The sequence below is a fragment of the Carassius carassius genome, chromosome 13, assembly GCF_963082965.1.
Source record: "Carassius carassius chromosome 13, fCarCar2.1, whole genome shotgun sequence".
Lineage (NCBI taxonomy): Eukaryota > Metazoa > Chordata > Actinopteri > Cypriniformes > Cyprinidae > Carassius > Carassius carassius.
The window spans coordinates 3,984,038-4,011,988 of record NC_081767.1 but is presented as its reverse complement, the minus strand read 5'-3'; the positions used below and the strand labels follow the sequence as shown (position 1 = coordinate 4,011,988).

General features: G+C 37.6%; 1 protein-coding gene across 6 annotated transcripts in view; it reads right to left on the bottom strand.

The window, feature by feature from the left end:
* LOC132155855 (spectrin beta chain, non-erythrocytic 4-like) overlaps window positions 1-27,951 on the bottom strand; it is an 80,997-nt gene that overhangs the window by 15,849 nt on the left and 37,197 nt on the right. For 5 of the 6 annotated variants that reach the window (XR_009437355.1, XM_059564590.1, XM_059564591.1 and 2 more), the window contains exons 17-21: window positions 25,835-25,925; window positions 21,303-21,449; window positions 2,379-2,642; window positions 259-480; window positions 85-174 (exon numbers count right to left, since the gene is read on the bottom strand). Coding sequence is in view for 5 of the 6 variants with exons in the window: in XM_059564590.1 (XP_059420573.1) it covers window positions 85-174; window positions 259-480; window positions 2,379-2,642; window positions 21,303-21,449; window positions 25,835-25,925 (814 nt within the window). In the remaining variant the exon portion in view is untranslated. Of the gene's footprint in view, window positions 1-84; window positions 175-258; window positions 481-2,378; window positions 2,643-21,302; window positions 21,450-22,260; window positions 22,846-25,834; window positions 25,926-27,951 lie in introns of those variants that run through there. The other variant, XM_059564593.1, reaches the window with a different exon arrangement.

Here is a 27,951-nt window from a genome sequence, read left to right as displayed (position 1 = left end):
CAGACAAGCCTAAATCAGCATTAACATTTATGCTGGTCTAAAGCGGTTCTCCACAGGATTTAGAGTTTTTTGATGCTGTCTTACTTGATTCTTCTTCATGAGTTGCTGTACAGCTTGCAAACTTGTGCCATGTTCCTGAGAAGTGGCCACTGGAAGACGCTCTTGTATCCACAACTGCAGACAAACACATATTCAAAACATGTAGCACTTTTCAAAATATATTAAAGGTAATGTTTATAATGAGGTTGTTAAACTCACCACTTCATCCTCAAGGTCACGGCCCACTTGGTGCACTTCTTTAGAGGCAAGCAGGATACGACGTCTCTCTTTCAGAGGCTCAATCAGTCGTACGATTCGCGTTTCCACCCCGGCTTGTCTCCCGGACACCTTTTCCACCTGCCCCTGCTGAGGGATGGAGGCCGCCTGGGCCTGCAGCTCTCCAACCTCTTTATACCACTCCTCCATCTGACACTCCATCGTCTGTTAGAGGTGGAAGAGGAGTCAATGATTAATGAGCAAAAGTACATCAGTGAAGAGATCGGTTGAAATGTATGACAGGAAAGATGCACAGGAGAACGAAGTGGACGTTAAAGAGAGAGGGATGGAGAAATACACAGTTCAGCACAGATAAAAATGACGACAGTATTGATAGTGGGAACAAGGAGAGGAAGAACACCAGAGAGACCAAAGGAGACAGGAAGTGAGTTATGACATCATCATAAACGTTTCAAACTTCCAAAGAAAATGTGTATTAGCTCATTAATATTAAAATGTGCTTGTAAAAAGTTTAAGTCCAGGAAAATTCCAAAATACAGTAAGTATGACTGCAAAGATATCAGGACATACACTACTATTCAAAAGATAGGGGTCAGTAAGATTTTTAGAAATTAATTAATGCTTTTATTCAGAAAGGATGCATTACATTTATCAAAAAGTGACAGTAAAGATATTCATAAAGACATTTTTAATTAATAAAATATTTATTTTTCATTTTTTAAAATTATTTATTTTTAAAAATTGTAATAGTATTTCACAATATTACTGTTTTTACTACATTTTTCATTAAATAAATGCAGCCTTCTTTTGAAAACTTTTAAAAATCATACCAAACCCAAACTTTTGAATGGTTTTGTAAAGAAAGATCTACATGCTGTAGCCCATTCGGCTCAGATGTTACATAAATTAAGACCAAGTGAGTAAATGACCAATCAAACCCAATATATTCAGGGCTACAGTAATTACAGTAATGGGATTCAAACCTGTGACCTATTATTACAGACACACCGTTGTTATTTTCATTCTGAAGTGAGAAGCAGCAATTCATTGACTTATACACAGTTAACATTAAACTAAATGAGTATTACAAAGAAATGCAACTGAACCTTAAAGGGACAGTTCACCCAAAAATGAAAAATGTCATAATTTACTCACCCTCATGTCATTCCAAACCTGTATGAGTTGCTTTAGGAAAAAAAAATCAATGGCAACCACCAACTGTTTGATTACCAGCAATCTTAAAAATATCTTCTTTTATGTTCAACATAAGAAAGCAACTCATACAGGTTTGGAACAACATGAGGGTGAGTAAATGACGACAGAATTTTTGGGTGAACTGTCCCTTTAAAAAGAATCTAGAATTAGAATTACTACTTGAAATGTTTCATTTTGACCGGCATAACTAATTGGAGAGACAGAGAGCTAACATTTTTTAATATTTTATACAGCTTAAACTTTTAATTACAGTAAATGCTCCTGAAGGCATAATGTTTGAAATATGCTGATGTATAAAAGGACAGGAAATATAACACAATTAAAAATCACACACTCCCTTACACACACACACACAGAGGCTTCATAGGACTGGTCGGCCTGCACTGACCGCAAACCTATGATGCACATATGAAATATAATCTGGTGAAGACTGATGGGAATTTAAAAAAAGAACATAAAAGCAAATGGGAAGAAAGAGAGAGGGTGTGTGCAAATCAAGAAAGCGAAATGAAGATGCTACAATACCGCTGATGGTGATGAGGGTGGAGTGATGTGGGGACAGAGCTCAAACTGAACTCAGATCAGCTAAGATCCAAGGCATGCTGTCAGAGAGGAGAGCCACACCAGTGACATGAATCACACTCATACGGTGGACAGTGATGAGGCTCATATTACCAGTAAATGCAGCAGTGGTTAAGAAAAGAAAAGTCTTCAGCACAGGAATCGGAAAGAAATAAAGAGCAATTTAAAGGCACGTTGGAAACCAGCATTCTGACAGATCAAAAATAAATTTTGGAGGAAACATCATCTTGATGCACAAAGCTTGTGAGACTTACGAGAGAAGTGAAAGCTGCTGATAGGTGTGTCTGTAAAATAAGAGTAAAGACCTGTAGTTTCTTCAGCTGCTTGTTGACAGTGGTCAGGTCCTGGCCGTAGTCCACGTGTGCCAGCTGTCCCTCAAGCTGCTGGAGTCTCTGGTCCAGACTGGAGTAACTCTGTACCAGCAGGTCGGCTCGGTTGGCCTCGAACAGCTGCCGAGCTTTGGCTTGGGTGGTGCTCTCCAGATCCTGCCAGCACTCACGGATCTCCTCCAGCTTCTTCTTCACCAGCGCGCTCATCTCTGGCTTCTCCTGCATTAACCGCTGGCCCTCCTGAGAAAACAGATAACAGACAGAGAAAAGCATCAGTATTCAGAGGCGAAAAATAACATTTCTGTTCCACTAGTGACAGAAACTGTCATGGTTGGTAAACCGTGATCTCTGGGTTTTGCACTTTGTGGGCGTCTCCGTTAATTGTCATCAGCAACAGCTGTCACTCAGTACTCATCCCTATATATTGGCTTGTCTAGCGTCTTGTGTTCGTGAGAGCGTTGTTTCATGTTTGTGACCTATGCCTTGCTTTCTTGTGTGTTTCTGCGTTTGATGTCCGTGTCTCCCCGGAACCCCATCCACTCTACGCAACCCACCACCAAGCAACACCACTTACCTTCGGCTCGCTTCCCCGCAGTTCCTGTGTCACCCTCTCCTGCTGCCAACTCACCTCCGCCTTCCGGATTCGTCATTCCTCACCACCATCTTGGACTGTGGATTGCTCCCAGTGTTATTTGTGTCCCAGTAATGTATTGTTTCATTGTTTTCATTAAACTACCTTAACCTCGCACTTGCTTCCTGCCACTCCTTCACCCCAGTTGTTACAGAAACATGGAACTGCAAAATAATGAAAGCTTCCAAGATTCCCAAATACTTAAAAAAGATAAAAAGTGCACTTAAGCATACTTTTAAAAAAGAGTGCTTATTATGGAAATACTTTAAAAGTATATATTTAAGCGCGAGCTGAATATGTGTTCAAACAATGAAAACGTGCTATAGTTTAAATGTATATTAAAATGCAATTAGTTTAACCTTTTTACAGTTTTATATGTAACTTCATAATTACATCTATTGTCTTTGAAGAAGTAAGGTTAAAGTGTACTTTATAGTAAACAGAAATATACCATGTAATTTTTTTTAAAACTTGCATGTCATGTATTTAAACATTTGTAATTACACATCTGTAATGATGAAGTTACAGTTTAGTACATATAAAATATATTAACTATAACATCAAAAAACACCCTACAGCTACAATTATAATCAAGTACAATCTATACACGTGCTTTAGAAAGTTAGTCATCAAAAAAAGATTTTTAAAACAAAGATTTAAAATGTACTTTAAAGTAAAACTTGGAATTTGACATTATTAAAAACCACACTTTTTAGAAGTGTACTTAAGTGTGTTAAGAAACATGAAAATATAATCTGAAGTATACTTAAGTGGCCTTTTCTTTTATTAATATTATATAATTTTCTGCAAGTTCAGTTTTTTTTAAATATACTACAAGTGCACGTTAAATAAAATTAAGTGTACCTTGTTTTCACAAGCGTGTAGTATTTTTTATACATTTTTTTACTATAGAAAACATTCGCCTTTAACTAAAGATTTGACACCAACATCCTCCAACAATAAAAGCACATCTGAAAACTAGACTAAATAGGCTCAATCTGATTAAGTAATCATTATCATCTCACAGTGATCACAGGAGTGCTGAGGACTGTCCCTGTGTCTGAAATTGACCTATCGGGCACTATTTAAGGGGACAGCCATATTTAGTGCTGTCCAAAACCTCGAGTGCACTCATTCAATCGCACAATGCACAGCAATAACGAGTGTACAACTGATTGATTTTGGATTCAGATACACACGAGTACAATTGGCCGCGTCTGGACTCCAGCCTTCCTAAAAGAAAACTGCACCTGCGTCACTTCAGATCAGCTCAGGACAGAGAAAGCTGATCTAACGATGAGAGCAGATGCTCCATCACAGACGCACACATATTATAAAATTGCTGAAGTCTATTTGTTCCTCAGACACTCATCTGTGCCTCCACATTTAGATAAAAAAGTCAGAACTATAGAAACAGTGCACAGTTTTAAAGAAAGGTACGTTTGGCCTTTAGTTCTGTTATTGACACTATTAGCTACTTACACTATTACTAACCTTGTGAAACTAAGTATGCTTAATTAGTATTGAATGTGCTCTTGTTGTGTACTTCAGATCTTAGAAGTATATTTTTAAAGCACTGTACTTGCTGATAATACAATATTAATTAAATAAAATACCACTTTAGCATACTTACAAAGATGACACTTAGGTGCAAACTTAAATAAACTTTTAAAAAGTGCACTATGTAATAAAGTCAAATTAAAAGTTTTAAAGCTTAAATCATGTTTTAATAAACCTTTATAGTGCTTAAAAGAAGTACACTTACTTTGATATGTTGACTAACCTTCTAAAGCACATCAAATCTTTTTTTCATCAGTTTCTTCTTTTCTGTGTCAGTCTCCCGTGTGTTCACGAGAGTACCATGACACATGCATGAGACGCTGCTGATGCTAGTGCTGGGCGGTTTGACCAGAAATGTATATCACCGTTTTTTAAAAAATTATACCGGTTTTCCGGTTTGTGATTTTTTTTTTTCATGCATAATCAGGTGTACAATGCATTTTCTGCTGGTTGATATTCCAAGACGTGCTGGAGCAAATTGTTCATGTTGCCGCCTTTGGCGACAATTTTAGCCCGACAGCACATGCATAAAATGGATGTTTGGTCGACGTCAGATTTTTGGAAACCAAAAAACCTCCAAACAACAGACCAGGCTCCTCTTTTTGGCTGTAACGCCAGTTTCACACATAATCTGCCTGCAGTGCATATGCAGTTCGCAGCACGGACTCATTGTGCTTTCACACAGGACGTGTTTGCAGTCCGCTACTGATCCGCGTCGGTTTAGTGTACAAACACAACATTTGTTCATTGTTTTGATTTCATATCATGAAAAAAAATATATATATATATTAGAGTTGTTCCGATTCCGATACTAGTATCGGAAATAACACCGAAACCACAACCAATTCTGGCATCGGCATCGGCGAGTACATGAACCCATATACCGATCCGATACCATTTTCTTAAACAAGACCTAATTATGACCGCTAGCTTTGCCTAACCACTGCACGGTTCTTCTTCGCTGCTCAGAATGCATTGCAAACACAGGAAGTTGTGCTGTGTTGCCACAAGCAACCCGTTTAGAGCAGCGAAGAAGAAATGAAAACGCGTTAGCAGCACTGATCTATATACGACTGGATCGCTCATCGCGTTCTAAACTGCCAACAGACAGTGAAGCCGCTTCTATATTATAGATCAGTGGTTAGCAGTATGTCCGCTGTTTAGCAGTATTTCAGACAGGACCAACCAGACAGTAAAACGGCGACTAGGGATGCCACAAGTACTGGGACTTCACTACCAATTCGGTACTGAAAATTTAAAAATGTGATGATACCGGCATCTCTGTATTACCGGTAGTAAGTTACAGACTCCTGAGTATATTCGTTACCCGCAGCTGCGTTCAGTCGCTTCCGTGTTAGCGCAGGGCTCCAGACTGTAGCCGAATATATACTAGTGTCTGTGAATATTAAACTGCAAAATACTATTTAAATATTACTCCTGCATATTCTACATCTCTGTGGGTGACGGGCTCAGATGCACGGGAGCTTGCTGATTTGTAGTCTCTGCCGTGTGTCACTATATGAGGACATGAACGCATAAACCATCACTTCATGAGAATTTACTGTTTCATTTGAGAAAACTGTCATATCATACATGCAGACACTCAAAGATCTTCATGGCAACCCATCAAAATAAATGTTCGGTTTAACGTGAGTAAATTAAGCTACTGTTGTTGCCTACAGTAGATTTAGCTATGTCTCTAATAATAATACGTCTCTATTAAAACTAATACGTCTCTATTAATAATAATAATTATGCCTAGACAATTGCTTGTTTTTTACTTGTTTTGTTGTAAAGAGATTAACTGATTAATATATCATTTTTTATATTCCTAGACTTATTGCAGTTTTTTTATACAGTTATATTGTAAAACTAAAATACCTTTTTTTTAGTTTGCGGTGTTAGATTTTTGGCTGCATTTGAAGTTCTTTTTCGCTTAAGAAAATAAATAATGATACTGTCAAATTCATGTCAGATAATAAAAATACTGTAATAAATACAGTCGTTCACCATGTATTTGTTCATGTTTTATTAAGGGATAAGTCTGAAGCACACCATAAAATAATTCTAGCAATTTACACAGGGCTAGTAGTATATACAGATGTATTTTCAGATACACACCCAGGTATCGGATCAGTACTCGGTATCGGCCGATACCCTGAGCCCAGGTATCGGAATCGGTATTGGGAAGAGAAAAAGGGTATCGGAACATCTCTAATATATATATATATATATATATATATGTATATATATATATATATTTTTTTTTTTTTTTTTTTTCAGCATTCTAAGTCTTTTATCACAGAACAGTAACAATCTTTCATATAGACATTAGTTTAAACTCAATAAATATAAAAAACGCATTATTCATGCATTTTACTACTAAGTTTGTATAATAAGCTGCTCAAGCAAGCGGCAAAACATTTAAACACAATAATTAGCCTACTTTTCTTGTTAAAATATAAAAAATTAAAAACAGGCGTTATAACGTAACACCAGAGCACTGCTGTGTTTACCCTCACCACGCCTCGCAGTCGCTGCTTAGAAGTGCAACATTGTAAAGGGTCCATCTGAAACAGTGTCGCGCGGCCACGGCGAAGCATAACGTTCATTCCGAACGCTATGTAATTGAATACACCGGTATGTCGGTATATTCAAAATTAACATCGTAACAAAAATATACACCGGTTTTTGGTATGAACCGGTTTACCGCCCCGCACTAGCTGATGCTCTGAATAAACTTGTTATTTTTGTTTTATTTGCACACAAAAAGTATTCTTGTAGCTAAATAAAATAGAGTTGAACCACTGATGTCACATGGACTGTTTTAACAATGTACTTATTATGTTTCTGGTCCATAATACATTTAAGTTGTGTTGTTATCTATGCAGGGTAAGAAAGCTTTTGGATTTCAACAAAAATATCTAAATTTGTGTTCCAAAGATGAATTAAGGTCTTACTGGTTTGGAACGACATGAGGTTGTAATTAGTGAGTAATTAATGACACAATTTTCATTTTTGGGTGAACTATACCTTTAAGTATTCATTTATGTATTTTTTTTTACAGTATATTGTTTCCATGATAAGTTCTAAAGTGTACTTCTTTTTCAAAAAGGTAGTGCTCAAATTATTAGGGATTTGATCTTTATTATTAAGATTTGACATGTAACTCCTACATAGCAATCCTAGCAATCGGATAGCAACATGCTAAAAAATACTCAAAACATCTTACCAACCACATAGCAATGACCTGCAAACATCCTAATGAAAAAACAATAGCCACAACTTTTGCATGGGAGAGGTCAAGAACCACTCAAATGTTCTGTAGAAAATGTAAAAACCTATTTATATCACTATTTCTCTGTTTTTCATTGTCTGTTCACCAAATACTTTTGTGCAAAAGATGTTTTTAGAGGATGTTTTTCCATATGTATTACAGAAAGGTCTACACAAGCTGGCATGAGCACAAACTAAACTGGTACACCTCTCTCTCTCTCTCTCTCTCTCTCTCTCTCTCTCTCTCTCTCACACACACATACACACACACACACACACACACTGCCCCTCCCCCACCTGATCTCCACACAGACCATGGGGTCCTAAAACACAGACGCACATAGGCACATGCAGCGCCCCTCCCCCAATACAACCAAACATTATAATTCATCCTCCCTGTCAGGACTGAAGGAAAGGGTGTTGGTACAGCGATACAGCAGTGAACATGGAAATGATGCCCATGAGCACAGGAATCAGACCGGCTGCTTCCCACTCACACACACACACACACACACACACACATGCCGACAGCCAATCAGTGACATCACAGGCTATCTAAAGTATGTGAAAAAAACAAAGCTGGATGCATGTAGCTATGAAGTGAAAAAATGTAGTGCTGCCTGAGTTGCAGTGCTAAACTAAAAAATGCATGTTTAATTAAATATTCATGCTTTTTAAGTATGTAAATGAGAGGGTGATGACTATAATGGGCAAACACAATTACGCTCACACTGACATATATAATGAAAATAAATTATTATTACTGCATTAAAACTAATGATTTATTTTATTACTACTTGTCAGCATCAAACCTTACGAGTCTGAGCTGAACACATGTGATCTGAATACTGTATAGAGGCATGTTATGGCAGCTTCCACAATATTAGCGCCTCTCAGTGATGCTGCATATGTGCAATCTGATGGGAGTCTGTCCCAGTGGTGCATTTCACATTGCAACAGCTGCTGCAGAGTCTTTTTTAAATCTGAGAACAAAGCCGGGAAATAGAACAGGTGATCTCTAAAGGTTACATTAGCTGTGTATTATGAATGGATATTTATTGCTCTGTATGCCTGAAGGTAAGATAAGAACACAGAGGCTGAGAAAGTGGGTGTTTACATGACTCTGTTTTCAACAAAGAACAGATTTGGCCCATTCTTTTACACAACAATGCCATTTTGGGAGCCTGAAAACAGATACGGGTTTTCAAAAGTGCACATTTTGAAAACGATACTGTCATTGTCTCTGTGTAATCTACAAAAATGTGAATTTGTAAAAACAGTGATGTCATGTTGATGCATATTATGTGTTCAGTGTGTGCAGGTGCGCAGTGTTTCTTACAAAGTGGCATGACAACTAATGGCATGGGATGATTAATACAAAACTTTTAGTAGTTTTTGCAAATCTGTGTGAACAGGATCATTTTGACAACGATGTCTTCTGTATGCAAAACTTTTCAAAATTGCAAAGGAAAATCTTTCTGTTTTTAGTACATTGTTGTTTAAACGTACCCAAAGACGTATGGGTGAATCACATGTACAGTCACATTTCACCCAAAAAACCATAGAAACAATTTGACAGAATCCATAAAAATTTGTTAGGATAAGGCATTTCCATTTGACCCTTTAGATGTTTGCATTGGTTTGTTACCATTTTGACCTTAACTTCAATTGAATCAAGAACTCTCATTATTGTAAAGCATCCAAATGTTTTACTTTTGACCATCATTAAATTATATTATTCTTAAATGGTTCTTAAAGTACCGTATTGACCCGAATATAAGACGACCCCCTTTTTCCAGATGTACCTTTTTGAAAACCAATTTGTGTGTTTTACTAAAAAAAAAAAAAAAAAAAAAATTATATATATATATATATATATATATATATGTATGTATGTGTATATATATATAAATATATATATATATATAAAATTATTATAATTATAATTATTTATTTTTTTTCTTCAATTATTTTCATATGTATTTCCTATTTAAATTTTGTTTTGAAAGTATGGTAAATACTGGTAAAATGTACCAATCACATTTAAAAATGTACACTTTTAGATATACCATAAAAATAACAGGTAGCCCATCTGAATTATAGGCCTATAACATTTAGTTTATCCATCTCATAGCCTACCAAAAAAATGTTAACAGTAGAAGTGAAATCTTATTGTAGTCTTCAAATCTGGGTACTGTCTTACATTTTAAAATCACTTACAGAGGAAGTTTGTTCCCATCACGCTAACATGACTGTCACAACTCTTGCGGCTGTGAGCTTTTCTTGTTCTTTTGTTTTCAATTGAGATTTTTACAAGACACATTACATTTCGTATTTATACATAATATAAGATGACCCCATTTTTTCAGATGTATTTCCAAGAAAAAAAAAAAAAAAAACATCTTATATTCGGGTCAATAGGGTAATACCTAAATAAAATAAATAGATAAATAAATAAAAAAGTAAATATATATATATATATATATATATATATATATTTTTTTTTTTTTTTTTAATTACAGTGATTGATTGATTCATTGAATTATTTCAGTGCTGATTGAAAGCAAAATGCAAATTCAATGAAAATACTTACAAAAGTTAGTACCAATACCAGTACATGTAGTACTAATGGTTTTGGGAAAGCAGCACTGCACCTGCACTCTTAAAAATATAGGTTCTTTACTGGCATCTGTGGTTCAATGAAGGACCTTTAACATCCATGAAACCTTTCCAGTGATCAAAAGGTTCTTTATAGCAGAGAAAGGTTCTTTAGATTTTTTAAAAACGTTTTTCACATTAAGAAAAAATGTTTTTTGAGAACTGTTCTGCACTGAAAGTTTCTTTAGGGAACCCAGAATGGTTCTTCTACATGGCATCACTATGAAATCCTCCCTTTGGAAGCTTTATTTTGTGAGCTGAAGGACTGTAGTGGTTGGTGTGCAGTAGAGCAGCTTCTCGCAGCAGAACTGGGTTAAACATGGTGCTGTGAGAGGCTTTACGTAACATACCTCTCTTGATGACAGCCTCTCGTTCTCTTTGCCTCCTCAGGAATTCGGCCTGAGCTCCCAACATGCACTGCATGCGTTCGCTAGGACTCTTGAAGCGGTATTGTCTCTATGATTTTGCATGTACTTTCAAGATGGTGGCAAACTAAAATCAGATTATTGAAACATTGGTAATTAAAATGCAGGAGATCACGTGTATGTGAGCACACAAGGAACCAATGACACACAATATTAAACTGGTACCATATTGCTCTGGGAATTAGTTCCCACAGGCCCAGCTGTTAGCACGACTCCCAAAGGTGCAAAACATAAAAAATACCCTCCAGGGAACATTGTTTTGGCAGGAGATATTATGCTAATATCAAAAAGTTGAAAACAATAATTTAAGGACAATTGTGAGAAATGGAAAAATATTAATTGAAGCTGAATTAAAAATTTAAAAGGGGCCAAGAAGGTAATGTAGTTACATATTGCATGCACTTACTATACTAATAACAGTAATTTATGCATACTATAATTACAAGCAACTAAACCTCAACCAAACCCCTAATCCTAACCTTATAGTAAGTACATATAGTTACTAATTCATATTACTCAGTACCTATTTGTAAAATCACACTATAACAAGTTTATCTTTAGCCATTTTGAATATTGTCTTTCATGCTGTGTTTAATGTAGCTGTATGTGAATGCGGTAGGTTTAGGGTTGGGTTTGGTGTAGGGCATATTTCCAACACGATAGACCATTAACTTTTAGCAACAGTTCCCAGATATTTTAATTCTGAAACACCACAATACGAACCAGAAGCAACATAATAAAAACACAGCAATACATACCTATTTCAAAATAATTAAAACGTGTCAAAGTTCATGTATTAAACCAGTGTTTTAGTGCCACTCAGGGGACATTTCTCTTTGAAATCGCTGTGAAACGTACAGTAAGGTTAAAAAAAACGGTGTTGCACAAAAAAAGTGCACAGAGGCACGTATATTTATGAGACCAGGTTGGATTTGACGTTGCATGCATGAAAACCTACTGTAGGAGACTCACAAAACAATATCAGGAAGATTAAAAATGGCATGATAGGGGCACTTAAAAAGTGTTATCAAGTCCATATTTAGGTAAGTTACTTACATGGTAGTGTCACGGTTCATGAATTCGCTGTCTCACTCTCGTCTTGTTTAGTGTGCAGGTGTGTGTCTGTGGGCATTGCCTGTGATCACGGCTGATCAGCAGCACCACCTCATCAGCACGAGCCGCCTCATCAGCACGAGCCCCGTTTACCCGCACGAGCCCCGTTTACCCACACCGGAGGGATACTCAGTTGAGCCTGAGTATTGTAGAGCATTCCTTAACCGTTGCTCAATGTATTTCTCATTGCAGCCACAGACGTTTCATCAGGAACAAACCAAGGTGGCATTTGTTCTTACCCTTCTGTCGGGCAAGGCAGCTCTTTGGGGAACGGCGGTGTGGGGAAATCAAGACCCATGCTGCACCTCGTTCCAGGCACTCTCTGAGGAGATGTGGAGGGTTTTCGATCGTGCGGTGGTGGGTAGGGAGGCGGCCAGACTACTCGCCGATCTCCGCCAGGGGGAGCGCTTGGTGTCCGAGTATTCCATCCAGTTCCGCACCCTGGCTGCAGAGTGCCATTGGAACGAGGAGGCGGAGTGGGACCGCTTCCTGCATGGGTTGGCTGACCATGTCCAAAGAGAAATATACATGCTGGACCTTCCTTCCAAGCTTAATGGACTCATCGAACTGGCATTAAGTGTCGATGCTCGCTTGAGTAGAATGGGCCGGTTTCAGCAGAGTCACCAGTTTCACGGCTCCGAGGACTCATGCACCGGCAGAAAGGACACGGTCAGCCCCGTCTCCGATCCTGAGCCCATGCAGGTGGGTAGAGCTCGGCTTGGAAAACCCAAGGACTTTGCCTCTACTGCGGTCAAGCGAGCCACTTCATCCACTCTTGCCCGGTAAAAGGATCAGGCACGGTAGTAACTATGAGGCTACTATCGGGTGGGATCTCCACCAAGAAGACCTCATCTACGCGCCTCCCAGTGAGACTAAGGTGGGCAACTCATACGCACGACACCAAGGCACTACTGGACTACTGGAGGGTAACTTTTTGGCTTTTAGACTGGCACAACAACTCCACATCCCCATACAACCCCACACACAAGATATCCGTGAATGCTCTTAATGGACAGCAACTCCCTTACATTTCTCATGTTACCGGATCCATAACCCTCATTACTTTTGGCAACCACTCCGAGAGCATAACATTCATCCTCATGGACTCACCACTGGAAACCGTAGTACGTGGTCACCCTTGGCTCACTCTGCACAATCCCAGAATCAATTGGGGCCACAATTCTGTGTCTGCTTGGAGCAACCTGTGTCATAAGTCTTGTCTTGTGTCTGCTTGTTCGTCTGTGACTGTTTCTGTGTTCCAGGAGAAGGCCGTGAATTTGTCTAACGTGCCCAAGGAGTACCAGGACCTGAGGGAAGTGTTCAGTAAATCCCGGGCTGCTTCTCTTCCTCCGCATCGACCTTACGACTATGCCATAAACTTAGTTCCAGGTAAGTCTCCGCCAAGAGGCAAGTTATGTTCACTTTCTGTGCCAGAGAGGGAGGCTATGGAGAAATATATTTCTTATTCTCAAGGATCCAAGTTCATTCATCCTTCCACATCTCCAGCGGGGGCGGGGGTTTTTTTGTGGGGAAGAAGGATGGATCTCTGCGACCGTGTATTGATTACCGAGGGTTGAACAACATCACGGTAAAGAATAATCCTTTGTCGTTGATGTCTTCAGCCTTCTTTCCATTTTTACAAAATTGGATTTACGTAATGCTTATCATTTGGTCCACATAAGGGCGATGAATGGAACACCGCGTTTATTACCCCTAGGGGGCACTTTGAATACTTGGTCATGCCCTTCGGGCTGTCCAACTCCCCAGCGGTCTTCTAAGCACTCGTCAATGACATGCTGAGAGATATGGTTGACCAGTTCATATATGTTTACCTGGATGACATATTGATTTTTTTCATCTTCTCTCCAGGATCACATTCAGCACGTCAGACGAGTGCTTTAGAGGTTGCTAGAGAATAGGCTTTTTGTAATGGCGGAGAAATGGGTTTTTCATGCACAGTCTGTTCCTTTCCTAGGGTACATCGTCTCGTCTGAAGGAATGCGTATGGATCCTGACAAGGTTAGGGCTGTGATAGATTGGCCAAGTCCAGATTCCCGTAAGGCCCTACAGAGGTTTCTGGGGGTTGCCAATATCTGCATTTTTGCATTTTTTTTTCTCATCGTTTATCACCTGCTGAACGTAACTATGACATTGGTAACAGAGAGTTGTTGGCAGTCAAGTTAGCGCTGGAAGAATGGCGACACTGGTAAGAAGGGTCAGGGGTACCTTTTATAGTATGGACAGATCACAAGAACTTAGAATATATCAGAACCGCCAAAAGATACAACTCTAGGCAGGCTTGGTGGGCACTTTTTTTTCGGTCATTTAGATTTTTCTCTTTCTCACCACCTGGGTTCCAAGAACACCAAACCTGACTCTTTATCTCGAATTTTTGATCGTTCCGATCGCTACTCGTCTACTCCCGAGTGTATTTTACCCGAGACCCTAATTGTCTCCACTCTCAGGTGGGAGATCGATAGAAGGTCATGTTGGCCTTAGAAAGGGTAACGTCTCCACCCGTTTGCCCACCGAATCAGTTGTTTGTGCCAGAGGGGTATCGGTCCAGGTCATTCAGTGGGGCCATTGCTCCAGCATAGCATGTCATCCAGGGGTCAACAACACCAGCTTTTTGGTAAAGCAACGATTCTGGTGGCCATTAATGACTCGCCACATCCGCAATTTTGTCTTGGCTTGCTCAGTTTGTGCCACTGGTAAAACTTCCAATCGACCTCCAGATGGGTTACTTCAACCGCTGTCAGTCCCTTCGAGACCCTGGTCCCACATCGCTCTAGATTTTATTATCGCCTTCCCACCCTCCCAGGGCAAGATGGTCGTTTTGACCGCCGTGGACCGTTTCTCGAAGGCGGCTCATTACTGGGGGCGAGTGTCAGTTTATCTTCGGGGTTTTATCCCCAAAAGCAATGGACAAAGCGAGAGAGCCAACCAGGATTTGGAGAGATTGTTGTGATGTTTGGTTTCCAAGAATCCTTCGTCTTGGAGTCAACAACTCTCGATGGTGGAGTATGCCCACAATTCATTACCAGTGTCATCCACGGGCCTATCTCCATTCGAATGTAGTTTAGGTTACCAGCCACCAATTTTTTCCAGTATGGAATCTGAAGTAGCGGTCCCCTTCCCTGATGCCTTCACCCAGAGGTGCCGTCACACCTGGAGCAGAGCCCGTGAGATTCTGCTCCGGTTGGGCACGTGCACCAAGGCCAAGGCATTCGCCACTGGTCGAAGCCTCCCGTATACGTCGTTGGTCAAAAAGTGTGGCTTTCTACTAAGAACATTCCTCTCCAATCCATAACTAACAAATTGGCTCCTAAATTTATTGGCCCGTTCACTGTAACCAAAATCATTAGTCCGGTGGCAGTCAGCCTCAAACTTCTTTCTACGTACAGGAGAATTCATCCCGCCTTCTATGTGTCAAAAAAAACCTGTGTTTAATTCACCCATTAAACCGCCGGTCCCGGTTCCTCCCCCGCCGCGTCTCATAGATGGGGAATCAACTTATTCGGTTAACCGTATTCTGGATTCGAGAAGGAAGGGACGTGGATTCCAATACTTGGTTGACTGGGAGGGTTACGGTCTGGAGGAGAGAAGTTGGGTTCCTGCTAGGGACATTCTGGATCACTCCCTGATCGATGATTCCGTCGAGGAACGCCAGGAGGCGTTCCAAGGGGAGGAGGTACTGTCACGGTTTATGAATTCCCTCTCTGTTCTTCGTTGTGTCTTCCTGTACTCTGCACCGGGATCACGAGCACCGTCACTGGGGGAAAACAGCACCGGATCACCGAGGATCATCACTGGTTGTCCACTGGGGTCCCTGCGTCACCCACCATCAGAGCTTGTGATCATCTCTACTCTCCATCTGTGTTCTGGACTTCCTTTGTTGTTTTTTTAGTCTGACCGCTATTTCTACCTTGTCTAATAAATCACTTTGCTTTTGCATCCTGCCTCTGTGTCTGTCACAGGAATTATTTGACACAGAAGGACAACCACGCATATCATTATCCATATTTACATTATAAAACAAACAAAAAAGAGTGCCATAATGAATGTGTAAAATAACAATCATTTCCAAATATTATCCCTTAACAGAAAAGGTTATTTCTGGAAATGTAAAGGTCAAAGACAAGATGTCCCATTTTGGTGACTGCATCAAATTACATTTATTTTATATACACAGAAATCATATAAAATGCAAGTCTCTACTTTAATGTTACAGATAACTTTTGTGAGAATAAAATAAAAAAATATGGCTGGAATACTTATCCACTGTCATTCAGCATCACAGAATTTTATTAAGAATAAGTGATCATACTAAATTGTATTATATTTTAAAAGATTAAAAACTTCCTGCTGACAAATGATTGGTAAAGATTCAATATGACAAATAGTTTCTGGAGGCTGCACTGATTCTTAAAGTGTCTTGAGTCTTTTAGTGTCTAATGATTCCGGTTCTAAATATGCATCACAAGATTTTTATTTTGTATTTTTTAAATATACAAACCATTACACTGATCTACATTTTTTCTATAAATCATGGTAAAAAAAATTTTTGCTTAGAAAAACGAACACATTCTAATGTTAAAAAGGGTTTTTGAACCAAATACAGTTCATCCTCTATATAAGAGACAATAAAACAAGAGAGAACAAAGAAACTGCATGCAGGTGAAGGATGTGAAGAGAGAGACAGATCACATTCACAAATCTTCCCCCAGGCTTTAAAACAAAGAGGTCCAGGTAACTGTGTGGTGTTAATTGAACACGCTTGCTAGAGAAATCTCAATTACATAATGAGACTGGTTAATTATCTACCATGATAAACACGCCATCTCGTGATTCAGGTAAAGATACAATTGTCCACATTTCTGTAACAAATAGATTTGTTTGTTTAAATAAGCATCAGTATTGCAGAATTACTTTATACATCTACTTGGCTTTTAAGGAAATATAACGCTATCAATTAATTCTGGTCACACTTTACAATAAGGTTCCATTAGTTAATTATATCAGTTAACATGAACTAACAATAAACAATACTTCTAAAACATTCATTAATCTCAGTGCTACATTATATCTATATTGCAAGTTTTGTTTTCTGCCATTTACTGTATATGCCACCACTGCACCTCAACCAAATTATGCAGTGCATTATTCCAGTTCACACTGACCTGGAAGTGCATCTCATCACTTCCTGTGAGCTACATACAGTACATGGATGTGTGAAGAGGAGACAGTACAAATGGCCTTCACACATGGGAGATCTGGGATTGGGGGGAGGAGTAAATTGTTACCTAGCAACAGACACATACTCCACCCGACTTCACTTGCCTTGGCTGCCTGCTTCATCTGACAGCTGCTGGGTTAGTGACATTGGAGCAAAACTAGTCAAAACAGCATGTTGTAATTATAACGCATGTGTTTATTGCAAGGGTGAGTCGCTGCTGAACACTGTCGACTGGAAAATACAGATTAATGAACAGAAGCGCTGATTGATATTTTGTAAATATCAACAATATATTTTTTGTTATAACAATGCTATTCCATAACAACGATTGTTTTAGCGATTTGGTGGCTAATTCAAATGAAATCATATGATCTCATTCATACAATCTGCTGATGCTCCAGTGAGGGTTATGTTTAGGAGGGGACCTTAATGTTCACATTGTGCGAATTCATATCAAATTTCCACCTGGTAAAAAAGTTATGTTTCCCTGTGGGATCAGGTTGGTTATTCTTAAGGCACTGATACACTAAGCAAAATCGAAGAACAAAGTGGTGTAAAAACATGAACACACTGGAGAGCTGCTTTATAGTAGAAATCGAAGGTGTATTTCTAATTAAAAGAAACAGTGGTGTTCCTCCCCTGCCCCTCCAGAGCTCTGTGCACGGCACTGGAAAACAACACTGACACTGTTTTTCATGTTTAATACTTTAAAGTGGCTTGCTTTGTACCATTCAATTGTAAAGTGCTATATAAATAAATGTGAGGTGACTTTATTTGACCGGAGGGCTGAACTGCAGAGCTGATGCAAACATATTGCAATGATACAATTTGATATTAGAGAAACGTTCAATAAATATAACCTTTCAGTGATACATTTCTGTGCATATGTGCACCAAGCACCTTTTGTTTTGCAGCTGTTGTCCTTAAAAATGCTTAAATAAAGCTTTTTTCCCCTTAATCTAGCAAACTAGGCATTTTGACCACATATTTAGAAAGAGCCTTTCATACGGAGCTGCCTGTGACTGAGAGATAACAATGAGCAAAGTCATTTTAATGTTAAACACAGATTGTAGCATTTGATTGGCAGATAAAATAAATTTTAAATCAAAGATAATTTTTATATTATACATGTTGGTGAATTACCCATCGTTTTGACTAAAGATCAGCCATGAAATCTTAAACTAAGACACTGGATATGACCAGAACAAATAACAATTTTGACAAATAAACACTTCTGGTTTGCTAAACAGTAGGATTAAGTAGCTTTGGGGTTATAAAAAGAAAAACTGTCCAAGCTAAAGATTGATTTGATCTTTGTGAATACACTTGTTAACACTGTGAATGTGTAAAGCATTTATGTAGCAGGTAAAGCAAGGTAAAGCTGTCCAAACATGCCACATTCAGCAGACAATAAGAGTGCAGTACATGAATCCAGGGCTCTTTTATAAATATGCAGCCAGCACTGTTCAGTATATTTCTCTTCCTGGTAACTAGTTTAAGGTTATATGACAGAGAAATGAAATGGGCCCCAGCATTCAGCTGTCTACAGGAAATACTAGGTCAAGAGAAATCTGCGCACACACAGTCCTCACATGCTATCACACACTACGGTTGGGTGCTATCCAATATTTACATTAGCTTCTTGATGATTATTCTGGTAACATCTAACAAGCAGCATGTATAAGCAACTTGAATTTCTTGATTACTTTGTCTCAAGCCTTCTTGTCTGAATCGGGAGAGAAATCTGCACAGTTCAAAAACAACTCTAAACAATTATGTAGGTGGATTTTGATGTGAGAGGACAACAGTAAATTGGCTTTTTCTCTCTAGGAAGCATTGTTATGGATCATGGGCTCTCATTTTGGCCAGAAGCAAAATAAGGCATTTTTTATAGTCTATATATTTTTCTTTTTCCGTCTATGTATAGGTAAACATTTAGATGTTTAAAGTCAAAATCTGTTGGTACATTAGTTGTGTATAGGTTTATAATGTTTTACTTCATTGTTGTATGTCTGCATTTATGTAGCACCGTGGTCTTGCAAGGCACGACATTTCGTTTCACTGTACGTCCACAAATGTAGCAGAATGACACTGAACTTGATTCGTTTTGTGATAATTCTTTGTCTCGGTAGGCCAGATATTAATAGCGACTTTAATTTAGCCTTAAGTAGCAAAAATGGCATTAAAGGATTAGTTCACTCAAAATGAAAATTTCATTCAAGGTGTACATGAAATTGTTTCTTTGTTGCATCAGATTTGGAGAAATTGAGCATTACGTCACTTGATCATCAATGGATGCTCTGCAGTAAATGGGTTCCGTCAGAATGAGAGTCCAAACAGCTGATAAAAACATCACAATAATCCACAAGTAATCCACACCAATCCAAACCATCAATTAACAATTTTGTTCAAAACGTTGCTTCTAACTAAAATAAGAGGCCTCTGTGTTTAGTCAAAAAGTCTTGTATGCATCAGGAGAGAAATCTGCACAGTCCAAAACAGCTCTAAACAAATATATTGGTGGATTTTGATGTGAGAGGACAACAGTACATGGGCTTTTTCACTCTAGGAAACATTACTATGGATTTTGGGCTCTCATTTTTTGTCCAGAAGCAAAATAAGGCATTTTATCTTCAAACCAAAATATCTTTTGGTTTAAAGATAAAATGCCTTAATGATGGATTTGTTTCATACAAACACACATTTTCACTTCACATGATGTTACTTGATGGACTGGAGTGGTGTGGATAACTTGTGGATTATTGTGATGTTTAGATCAGCTGTTTGGACTCTTATTCTTACGACACCCATTCACTGCAGAGCATCCATTGGTGAGCAAATGATGTAAAGCTCAATTTCTCCAAATATATTACCATGAACAAACAAATGTATGACTAAAATTAGTAAAGATACCTCAATAGATCCTCACCCCAAAACACAGTTTACATGCATTAGTGTAGTAACTAGAGATGTTCGATTAACCGACCATTAAAAATGATGACCGATTAATACATTACACGTGTATATATATATATATATATATATATATACTTTTTTTTTGAGGAAAAAAAAAACACATCATGTAGCCTATTAATAAATCATATTTTATTATTTAATTCAGAAATAGGCCTAATGCCGATGCGAAATGTTTACAAACATTATAATAAACGCTGAAACACAGCTATGCTATTTTAGTTCCCCTCACTCCACAACAAATCCTTTCAATTAACAGTAGGCTATTTAAAAAAAAACAAGAATAAAAATTTTTTTATAGCAACGGCAAGCCAAAACTAATTAATTTAGGCTAAAATGAAACTGAAACCAACGTTGGGTCTCTCATTCGACACAAAATCAAATGTTTCCATATTCGCTATGTATTTGAATGCCAAATTATTATTTATTATAGCCTACTTCACTCGCGTTCCAAGATCCATGTGAAACAAAATGTTTTGCATAACATCATGGCGGTACGAACACTTAACAGCATAGATTTTATTACATATTTAAACTGAGCAGTGTGTTTTATTTTTTTCGTATGTTTGACTGACTGTATTTTATTGAATAATAATCGGTAAACAAGCGTCGGTTAGGAAAAATAACCAAAATGAACATCCCTAGTAGTAACAGTATTATTGCAGCTGACCACAAAATAAAATGATTAATGGACTTTGTGTGATGCCTATGATCTTTCGAGACAGGGAGACTGAGGGCCTTGGCAACTGAAGACAGTTCATTCAATCCACCAGCAATATCAATAAAACAGTGTAACTGGCAGATTAAACAACATCAGTCCTTCATATATCCAAAACTGACTTCAGAAACACTTTCAGTTACAGTAGCTATAATGATATAGATGCTTGACTCTTTTCAGCAAGCTGTGCAATTTGAGATACAATTCATGTCTGTAGCACAAATGGTGCAGCATATAGTATTGGGATATTTAGTGACATCTGAAGATAATGTGTATAATCCACGTAACCCCATAAATATGACTAACTTACTTTCTCGATCTTGTCCAGCCACTCCTTGTTCTGAGCAAGTTCTGCCATGAAGGTCTGATGTTTCAGCCACTTCTTATGAAGCTTCTGAGCTTCGTCATGGGAGGTATCACGAGCCATTAGCATCTTTTCTGCCACCCAATCACCAATCTGTGAAACACACATCAACACAGGCGTTAGAATCACACTTAAAAGTTGTCTCAAAAAAATACAAAAAAAAGTATGATACGTGATTTTTTTTAGGCTTACCAAAACATTTTTAGATTCAATAAATTAAATGTAATAAAATTAAATTTAAATTTCATGATTTTTCTTACAGTAGATCATATACACAATTAAGCACAACATTATGACACACTGCATATAGATTGCATATAGAATACAAAACCTTTACCTCAGTAAAACACTATTAAAGTAATTTTACTGTAGCAAGCATAAAGACTATCAAAAATGACACTCAGAAAGTTGAAAGGAACAAGTGATCCCACAGAAAATACCGCTTCTCATTCCTCTTCAAACAACAGTATATCATATCTTTTATTATAGTTTATAGTAGTTGTCAAGTAAATGTCAAGCTGTGACAGCAGTGACACACATTACTTCATCTAAAACTATTTTAAACAACATCTTTCTCATTGTTTTGGAATTATTACGCGTGCTTATTTGTGATAAATATATAGTTATAAGTATAATATAAGTTAACATTTATACAAAAAAAAAATGTATTTGCCACTGCAGGACTATTTAGGTAAACTACAAGTTGATTAAAATAGTTAAAAACAGAAAATGATCAACAGTACCTAAACATACACTTCACATACAATAACATCAAGAAATCCATGAACATAATTCATAATGCAATATATAAAAAATTGCAATATAATAATTGGAAAAAGTTGATGAGTATGTTATCTGTAAACTAATTGTATACTTATATTTTATGTCATATTATAATTACCACCTGAATCAAGTTCTGTCAGTCAAGATCCCAAATCCACATGTTCATCTGCAGCCCAGGTGAGCAGCAAAACCCAACGCTGGCCAGAACACACGCAATCAGTCCAAAAACAGTGCTGGATGAAATATTCAATGTGCAGAGAACTCAGCGAGCACTATTCTTGGACCAAACTAAATCCTTAAATGATTGTATAAAATCCAGTGAACATCAGCAGTTTGCATCTTAGTAGAAAACAAAGAAAATCCCCTAAAAAGATACAAAAGATTAGTAGTCTGGAACCCGAGCGGAGACTCTACTGAGTTACAGCGAGGTGAGGAATGAGCCCAGTAGTGGTGATAATTGCCACGGTCAGAGAGAGAGAGAGAGAGAGAGGGGGAGGGAGGATGTGGGGACTGTTTTTCCCTCCCCTCCTCAGAGAGATCCGGACACACGCTTCACCCCGTTTGCAGCGTCTTGCATCTCAAACAAATACATATTGTCTTCTTTCAGTCCGTGCTGCCTTTCCTCCTCCTGTTTTGTAATATAAGCTTGACTCAATACAGCGGAGCCTCTCCTGCCTGAGCTGAAAGACCCAGTTTCTCCCGCTGCAGCATCCACAATGAGAGAGACGAGGAGGGAGGGGGACAGAACCATATCGAGAGAGAAAGAGAGAGGGGGGGGGGTCTATGTAGTTGCAAGCATCACAAGGACAACACCAAGGCTCTTTAAGCAGGCAGGAAAGCCAATACGAATGAGGAGGAGGGAGGTTACAGAGGAGCAGAGGTTCAAAAAATAAAGGAAAAGTCTGTCTGTTTAAAACATGCACACTTAAAAATAAAGGAGCCAAAAGGGGTTTTCACAACAATGATGTAGAAGAACCCTCTTTTCTGTTCCCAAAAGAACCTTTTAATGATCAGCCACAGGATTGAAAAGAGGAAATTGTGAATTTTTACCTCACAATTCTGAGTTTATACCTCACAGTAAAAAAAAAAAAAAAAAAACAATAAGATAAACACTTTTAATTCTGAGGAAAAGTCAGAATTGTGAGATGTTAAGGTTCTAAATTTGCCGCTGAAAGGAAAAAAGCCAGAAAATTTGCAATAAAAACAAATTGCTATAATTTTTTCCTGGTGTGAAAACATTATTTAAACAATATTTTTTCCACTATATGAAACTGAAAGGTTCTATGGATGTAAGAGGGTCTTCACTGAACCAAACATGTCAATAAACAACTTTTATTTTTAAGTGTGCTGAGCTGGTAGATGACACTGTACAGTGACCTCTGCCCTCATGAGGCACCCGCTGCTCTCACCCACAAAGCCATTTAGGTAAATCATGGTTATTCCTCAAACAGACCCTGGGGTGGAAAAGAGCATTAGATCCAAGGAAGAGTGAATGACCATGCAGGGACATGGGAATTAATTATCCAGAAAACTGATGGTTAACTACACCACCACCAACACAAGAGAGACATTAAAGCTAAGACAATAATGTGATACTTCCGATCAGTTAACATCTGAAAGGAACAACAACTGAAATCAAAGGAGAAAAAGTGCAACATAGGGTGTGAATATAATTGCATTCAGTCATACTACTGACTACTACTGCTGTAGGCACTATGCCCTAGGGCTGCATGATTTGCTAAAAAATCAAATCAAATCAAACTGCAATTATCCAGATTATAAAGTTTACTACTATTACTACTACTACTAATATAATTACTAAGTAAAAATAAAAATGACTAAATATTTCTTGCAATTCTGAGAAAATACGTGGGAGAAAGAATTTGTAAACTTTTAAATGTTTGAAATGTTGTAATTACCTTTTTATTTGGCTTTAAATTATTATTATTAATTATTATTATTACTTCTAAATAAAATAAATATTACTATACTATAGTAATATTTCACTGAAAAATAAAAACATGTATTAAATGTATTTAATAAAAAATAATATCACTACAAACGAGTATTGTAACCCAAAATGCAATGAGCTCGGTTTGACTATCCACATCAAAATAAACAAACAAACCGAAAATTTATGTCAGCTCTGATGTGTGACTTTTTTTTAAGTATATCTTGTTCTTGATTCATTTGGACTGCGAAGGGATGTCACACAAAACTGAATAAAAAATGCAAAACACTTTCATTTGTACATGCCACTTCCTGAAAAATAAAAATGCAGGTCTGGTTACAAGACAACAATGCAGTCCTGTTTAAAATGTTCACTGTAACATAACATGTTCTGTTTCAGATATCTTTTTTAAGTCATATTTAGTGCATTGATGCACAGCCTGCAGTATGCATTTATTCCCAGCCTAACCAAAATCTGTCATTTACTCAATGTTCAAAAGCATACTGTTTAATGCAGGATACTACGGTATTGTGCAAAGATAAACATTTCAAACTGTAGTATGTTATGTTATTCAGAAATCAAAAGTCTCGTTAATGTTACATATTTCAGGGCTCCTTTACACTAATATTTACACTGTGTCAGAAAAAACACAAATGTATTGATTCTGATGGGAATGCGGAATATAAACAGTTATTTACCATTTTAATAAAAAAAATTAAACGGGAACTGTGGGATACAATATTCAGTACAGTACTCTCTTGTTGTATAAGATTTAAGCAAACCATTGATTATTCAGCTCTTCCACGCATACAGAAAGTTTGCATACAGTATATACACACATTGCATAAACATATTTTATAATTACTGTCTGCACATTATATATACTGTATACTACTTTCCATTCAGGACATATACTGTTATTATGGAAAAAAGACACTATGCTGTTCATAAACAATATGGCATTGCATGCAATGGACTTATTTCTGCTATTTGATTTCCTAAACACAATGCATAAGAGAAAGTGAATCAGTGCACTCGGGCCATCTCTGATCATTGTGTTCTCAGTCTCCACACGTGTTTGACAGCTCTTAGAGAAGGCAGAGATCTGTCCTCAGCCCCGCAGTGAAAACACACACACAGACACACACACACACCCTGTTGAAGTTCTCTCTCTCTCGACTAAATAAGTGATGAGGAGACCTGCTAAATAATTGAGCATGAGAAAGGAAGATAAGCAAAGCCTAAATAAACCTGCAGGTTTGGGCCACACTGGGAGCGTCCTACTGTACAACTGCTTTCACTCAGCATTTACCCACAATGCTCAGCTGTTCAGACACTCATTTCAAGACATACCAAATACCACATGTAAAGTATGACTTTTGGTAAACAAATTTCTAAAGGTAAAAAAAAAAAATCGTAAGCTTAATGAAGCTTATTGTGAAAAACACTTATTACTTTATCGCACTGCATCTGGTCAGGACACTCTGTAAGAGTAATTTATTGTAATTTTGCTACATGTAAGAAATCCTTTTTAGAATGCAAGTTACAAAGAAGAGGAGAAACAAGCGTGAGCTTATGTCCAAACATTTACTTCAATATCCTGCACTGCTCTCCACACTTAACTGATGCACAGATTTACTTACAGGGGACAGACATCTTTAGGTTAAAAATAAAAATCATCTCTCGTACAAGACAAAGCATGACACAGATTTTATTGTTTGTGCTCAGTTGGCACTCATCTTACCTCATGGCAGTCTTGTAGAAACCTCTGGTGCTCCCACTGGTCATTGAGCTTACGAAGCCACTGCTGAGCGTGTTCACGGTTTTTGTTCCCTCTGCGAGACGCACATAGAAACAGAAACAATCAGAAACTCATTTATTATTTGTGATTAAACTCTTACTAATTATTTGTAACATTGTTTCAAAGCGGAGTCTCCGTTTAAAACAGAAGGTGGACTGGGCCATTACAGATTCCATATACAAATCCAATTTCACGCTCCTCACTGAGATTGCATTCAGATCAGTGACCGTGGATTCTCAGCGAGTTTCTTTGTTACGTCTTGATGAAAAAAAAAAAAAAAAAACATTTTAAATTCAGTGTGTCTATAGGAGCAGCTGCACATTCTATACCACAGTGAAATGGGGGGCAGATACAGATTGTCAGATGGTAGGTCGCATTAGAAGGACATTTTATTACCAATGCTACTTGATGACAGAATAGAGGTTTTGCTATAAAGAAGAATTAACGAACAACTGAACACAATACAGTTTAACAAATAGCTAGGTCATTTTCAAGCAATTTCTACATCATTTCTGAAATACTATGGATATAATAAAACAGGATTCTAAGCTTAGTCATCTTATTTGATAAAGTCAAAGAGCAATGTTCTTATGTGATGCAAAATACAAGTTTGTTTTTCATTAAAAGATTCACCAATTTTTCCACTTATAACCATTTTATTTAATTTAAAAGTGCTAATTTAGGTTAGATAGGTTAAACAAACAAAAAAGTTATCAGACATTAACTGAAATTAAAATATGCTTTGCTTGTCTATATGATTACCTTAATAGCCATATTTGTATTTTTTAGCTCTGCAACCTCTTGTGCAAAAGAAAGCACACTTCAGCATACTTTTATAAAGAGTATTACATTTATATTAAATGCAATTAGTTGGAATTTTGAGTGCTTTTTTGACCCACTTAAGTGGGATATTTTTGTAATTTCATAATTAATTGTCAAAGTGTGCTGCTGTATATACTGACAAGAATTTATAATAAATTATGCTTTACAGTAATTTTCTCTTATAGTACGTTTATTTGAAGTGCACTTAAGTGGCCTTTTATCTGATTACTATTACATTATTTGCAAGTACAATTTATTAAAAACATGTTTGATAGCTTTGAAGTACACTACAAGTGTACTTTCAATACAATCACAAGGGCTTTTTATCCCCAAAACACTTAAGCGCAGGAGGGCTGACATCTTTTAAAATAGAAATATCATGAAATATTAAGAAATATTTGTTTTAATTAAAAAGCGTGATTTATAACAGGGCGCACAAAAAAGCACTGCATTGAGTTCTTTTTCACAGCTTATTGCGCTCAATAACTTTACCAAGTGCGTCCAACTCTTTATTTTCCATAGCATTTAAAGGTGAATATAACGTTTAAGCAGTACTGGGTTATGGGGATATATTTGCATACCACAAAATACACGAAATAGCAAAATCTCTAACGATCGATACTTTGTTTTGCGGTAACAATATATACAATCATACTGCCCAACCCTACTTTTAACTAAACAACTACTACTGTTACTTTGCAAGGCTGCAACCATACTTTAGGGATCCGGGTTAATAGTTCAAGAATCTTCATTTAAAAATGTTACATACATATTTGTTGACCACTAATGTGATAAAAATATGATTTTATATTGTAATGACCCGGAAGTCAGCACTGGCAGCCAGGTGCATTATGGGTATTTGTTTAGCGTTCAATTATGGGTTATTTAAGCAAGATGGTTGAGTTTTTGTGTTAGTAAATTTATGTGTTCATGTCCAAGTTAATTTGAGTTGATTTGGGTTCATTTATGGCGCGTTTCCACCGAGTGGTACGGTACGGTACGGGTCGGGTCGGTACCCTTTTATTTGCGTTTCCACTGCCAAAAGTTGAGAATGTTACCAAAAAGCCGAACCGTACCGTACCACTTTTTGGGTACCCTTCCGTTGGGGTACCTAGCACAGTGGAACGGTACTAAAGGGTGGAGCTAGACTCACTGCAGAACGTTGATTGGTTGACAGAGAATCGTCATTTGCGCGTGCCGCAAGGGGAAAGACACAACACACGAGGCGCCATTTTTAA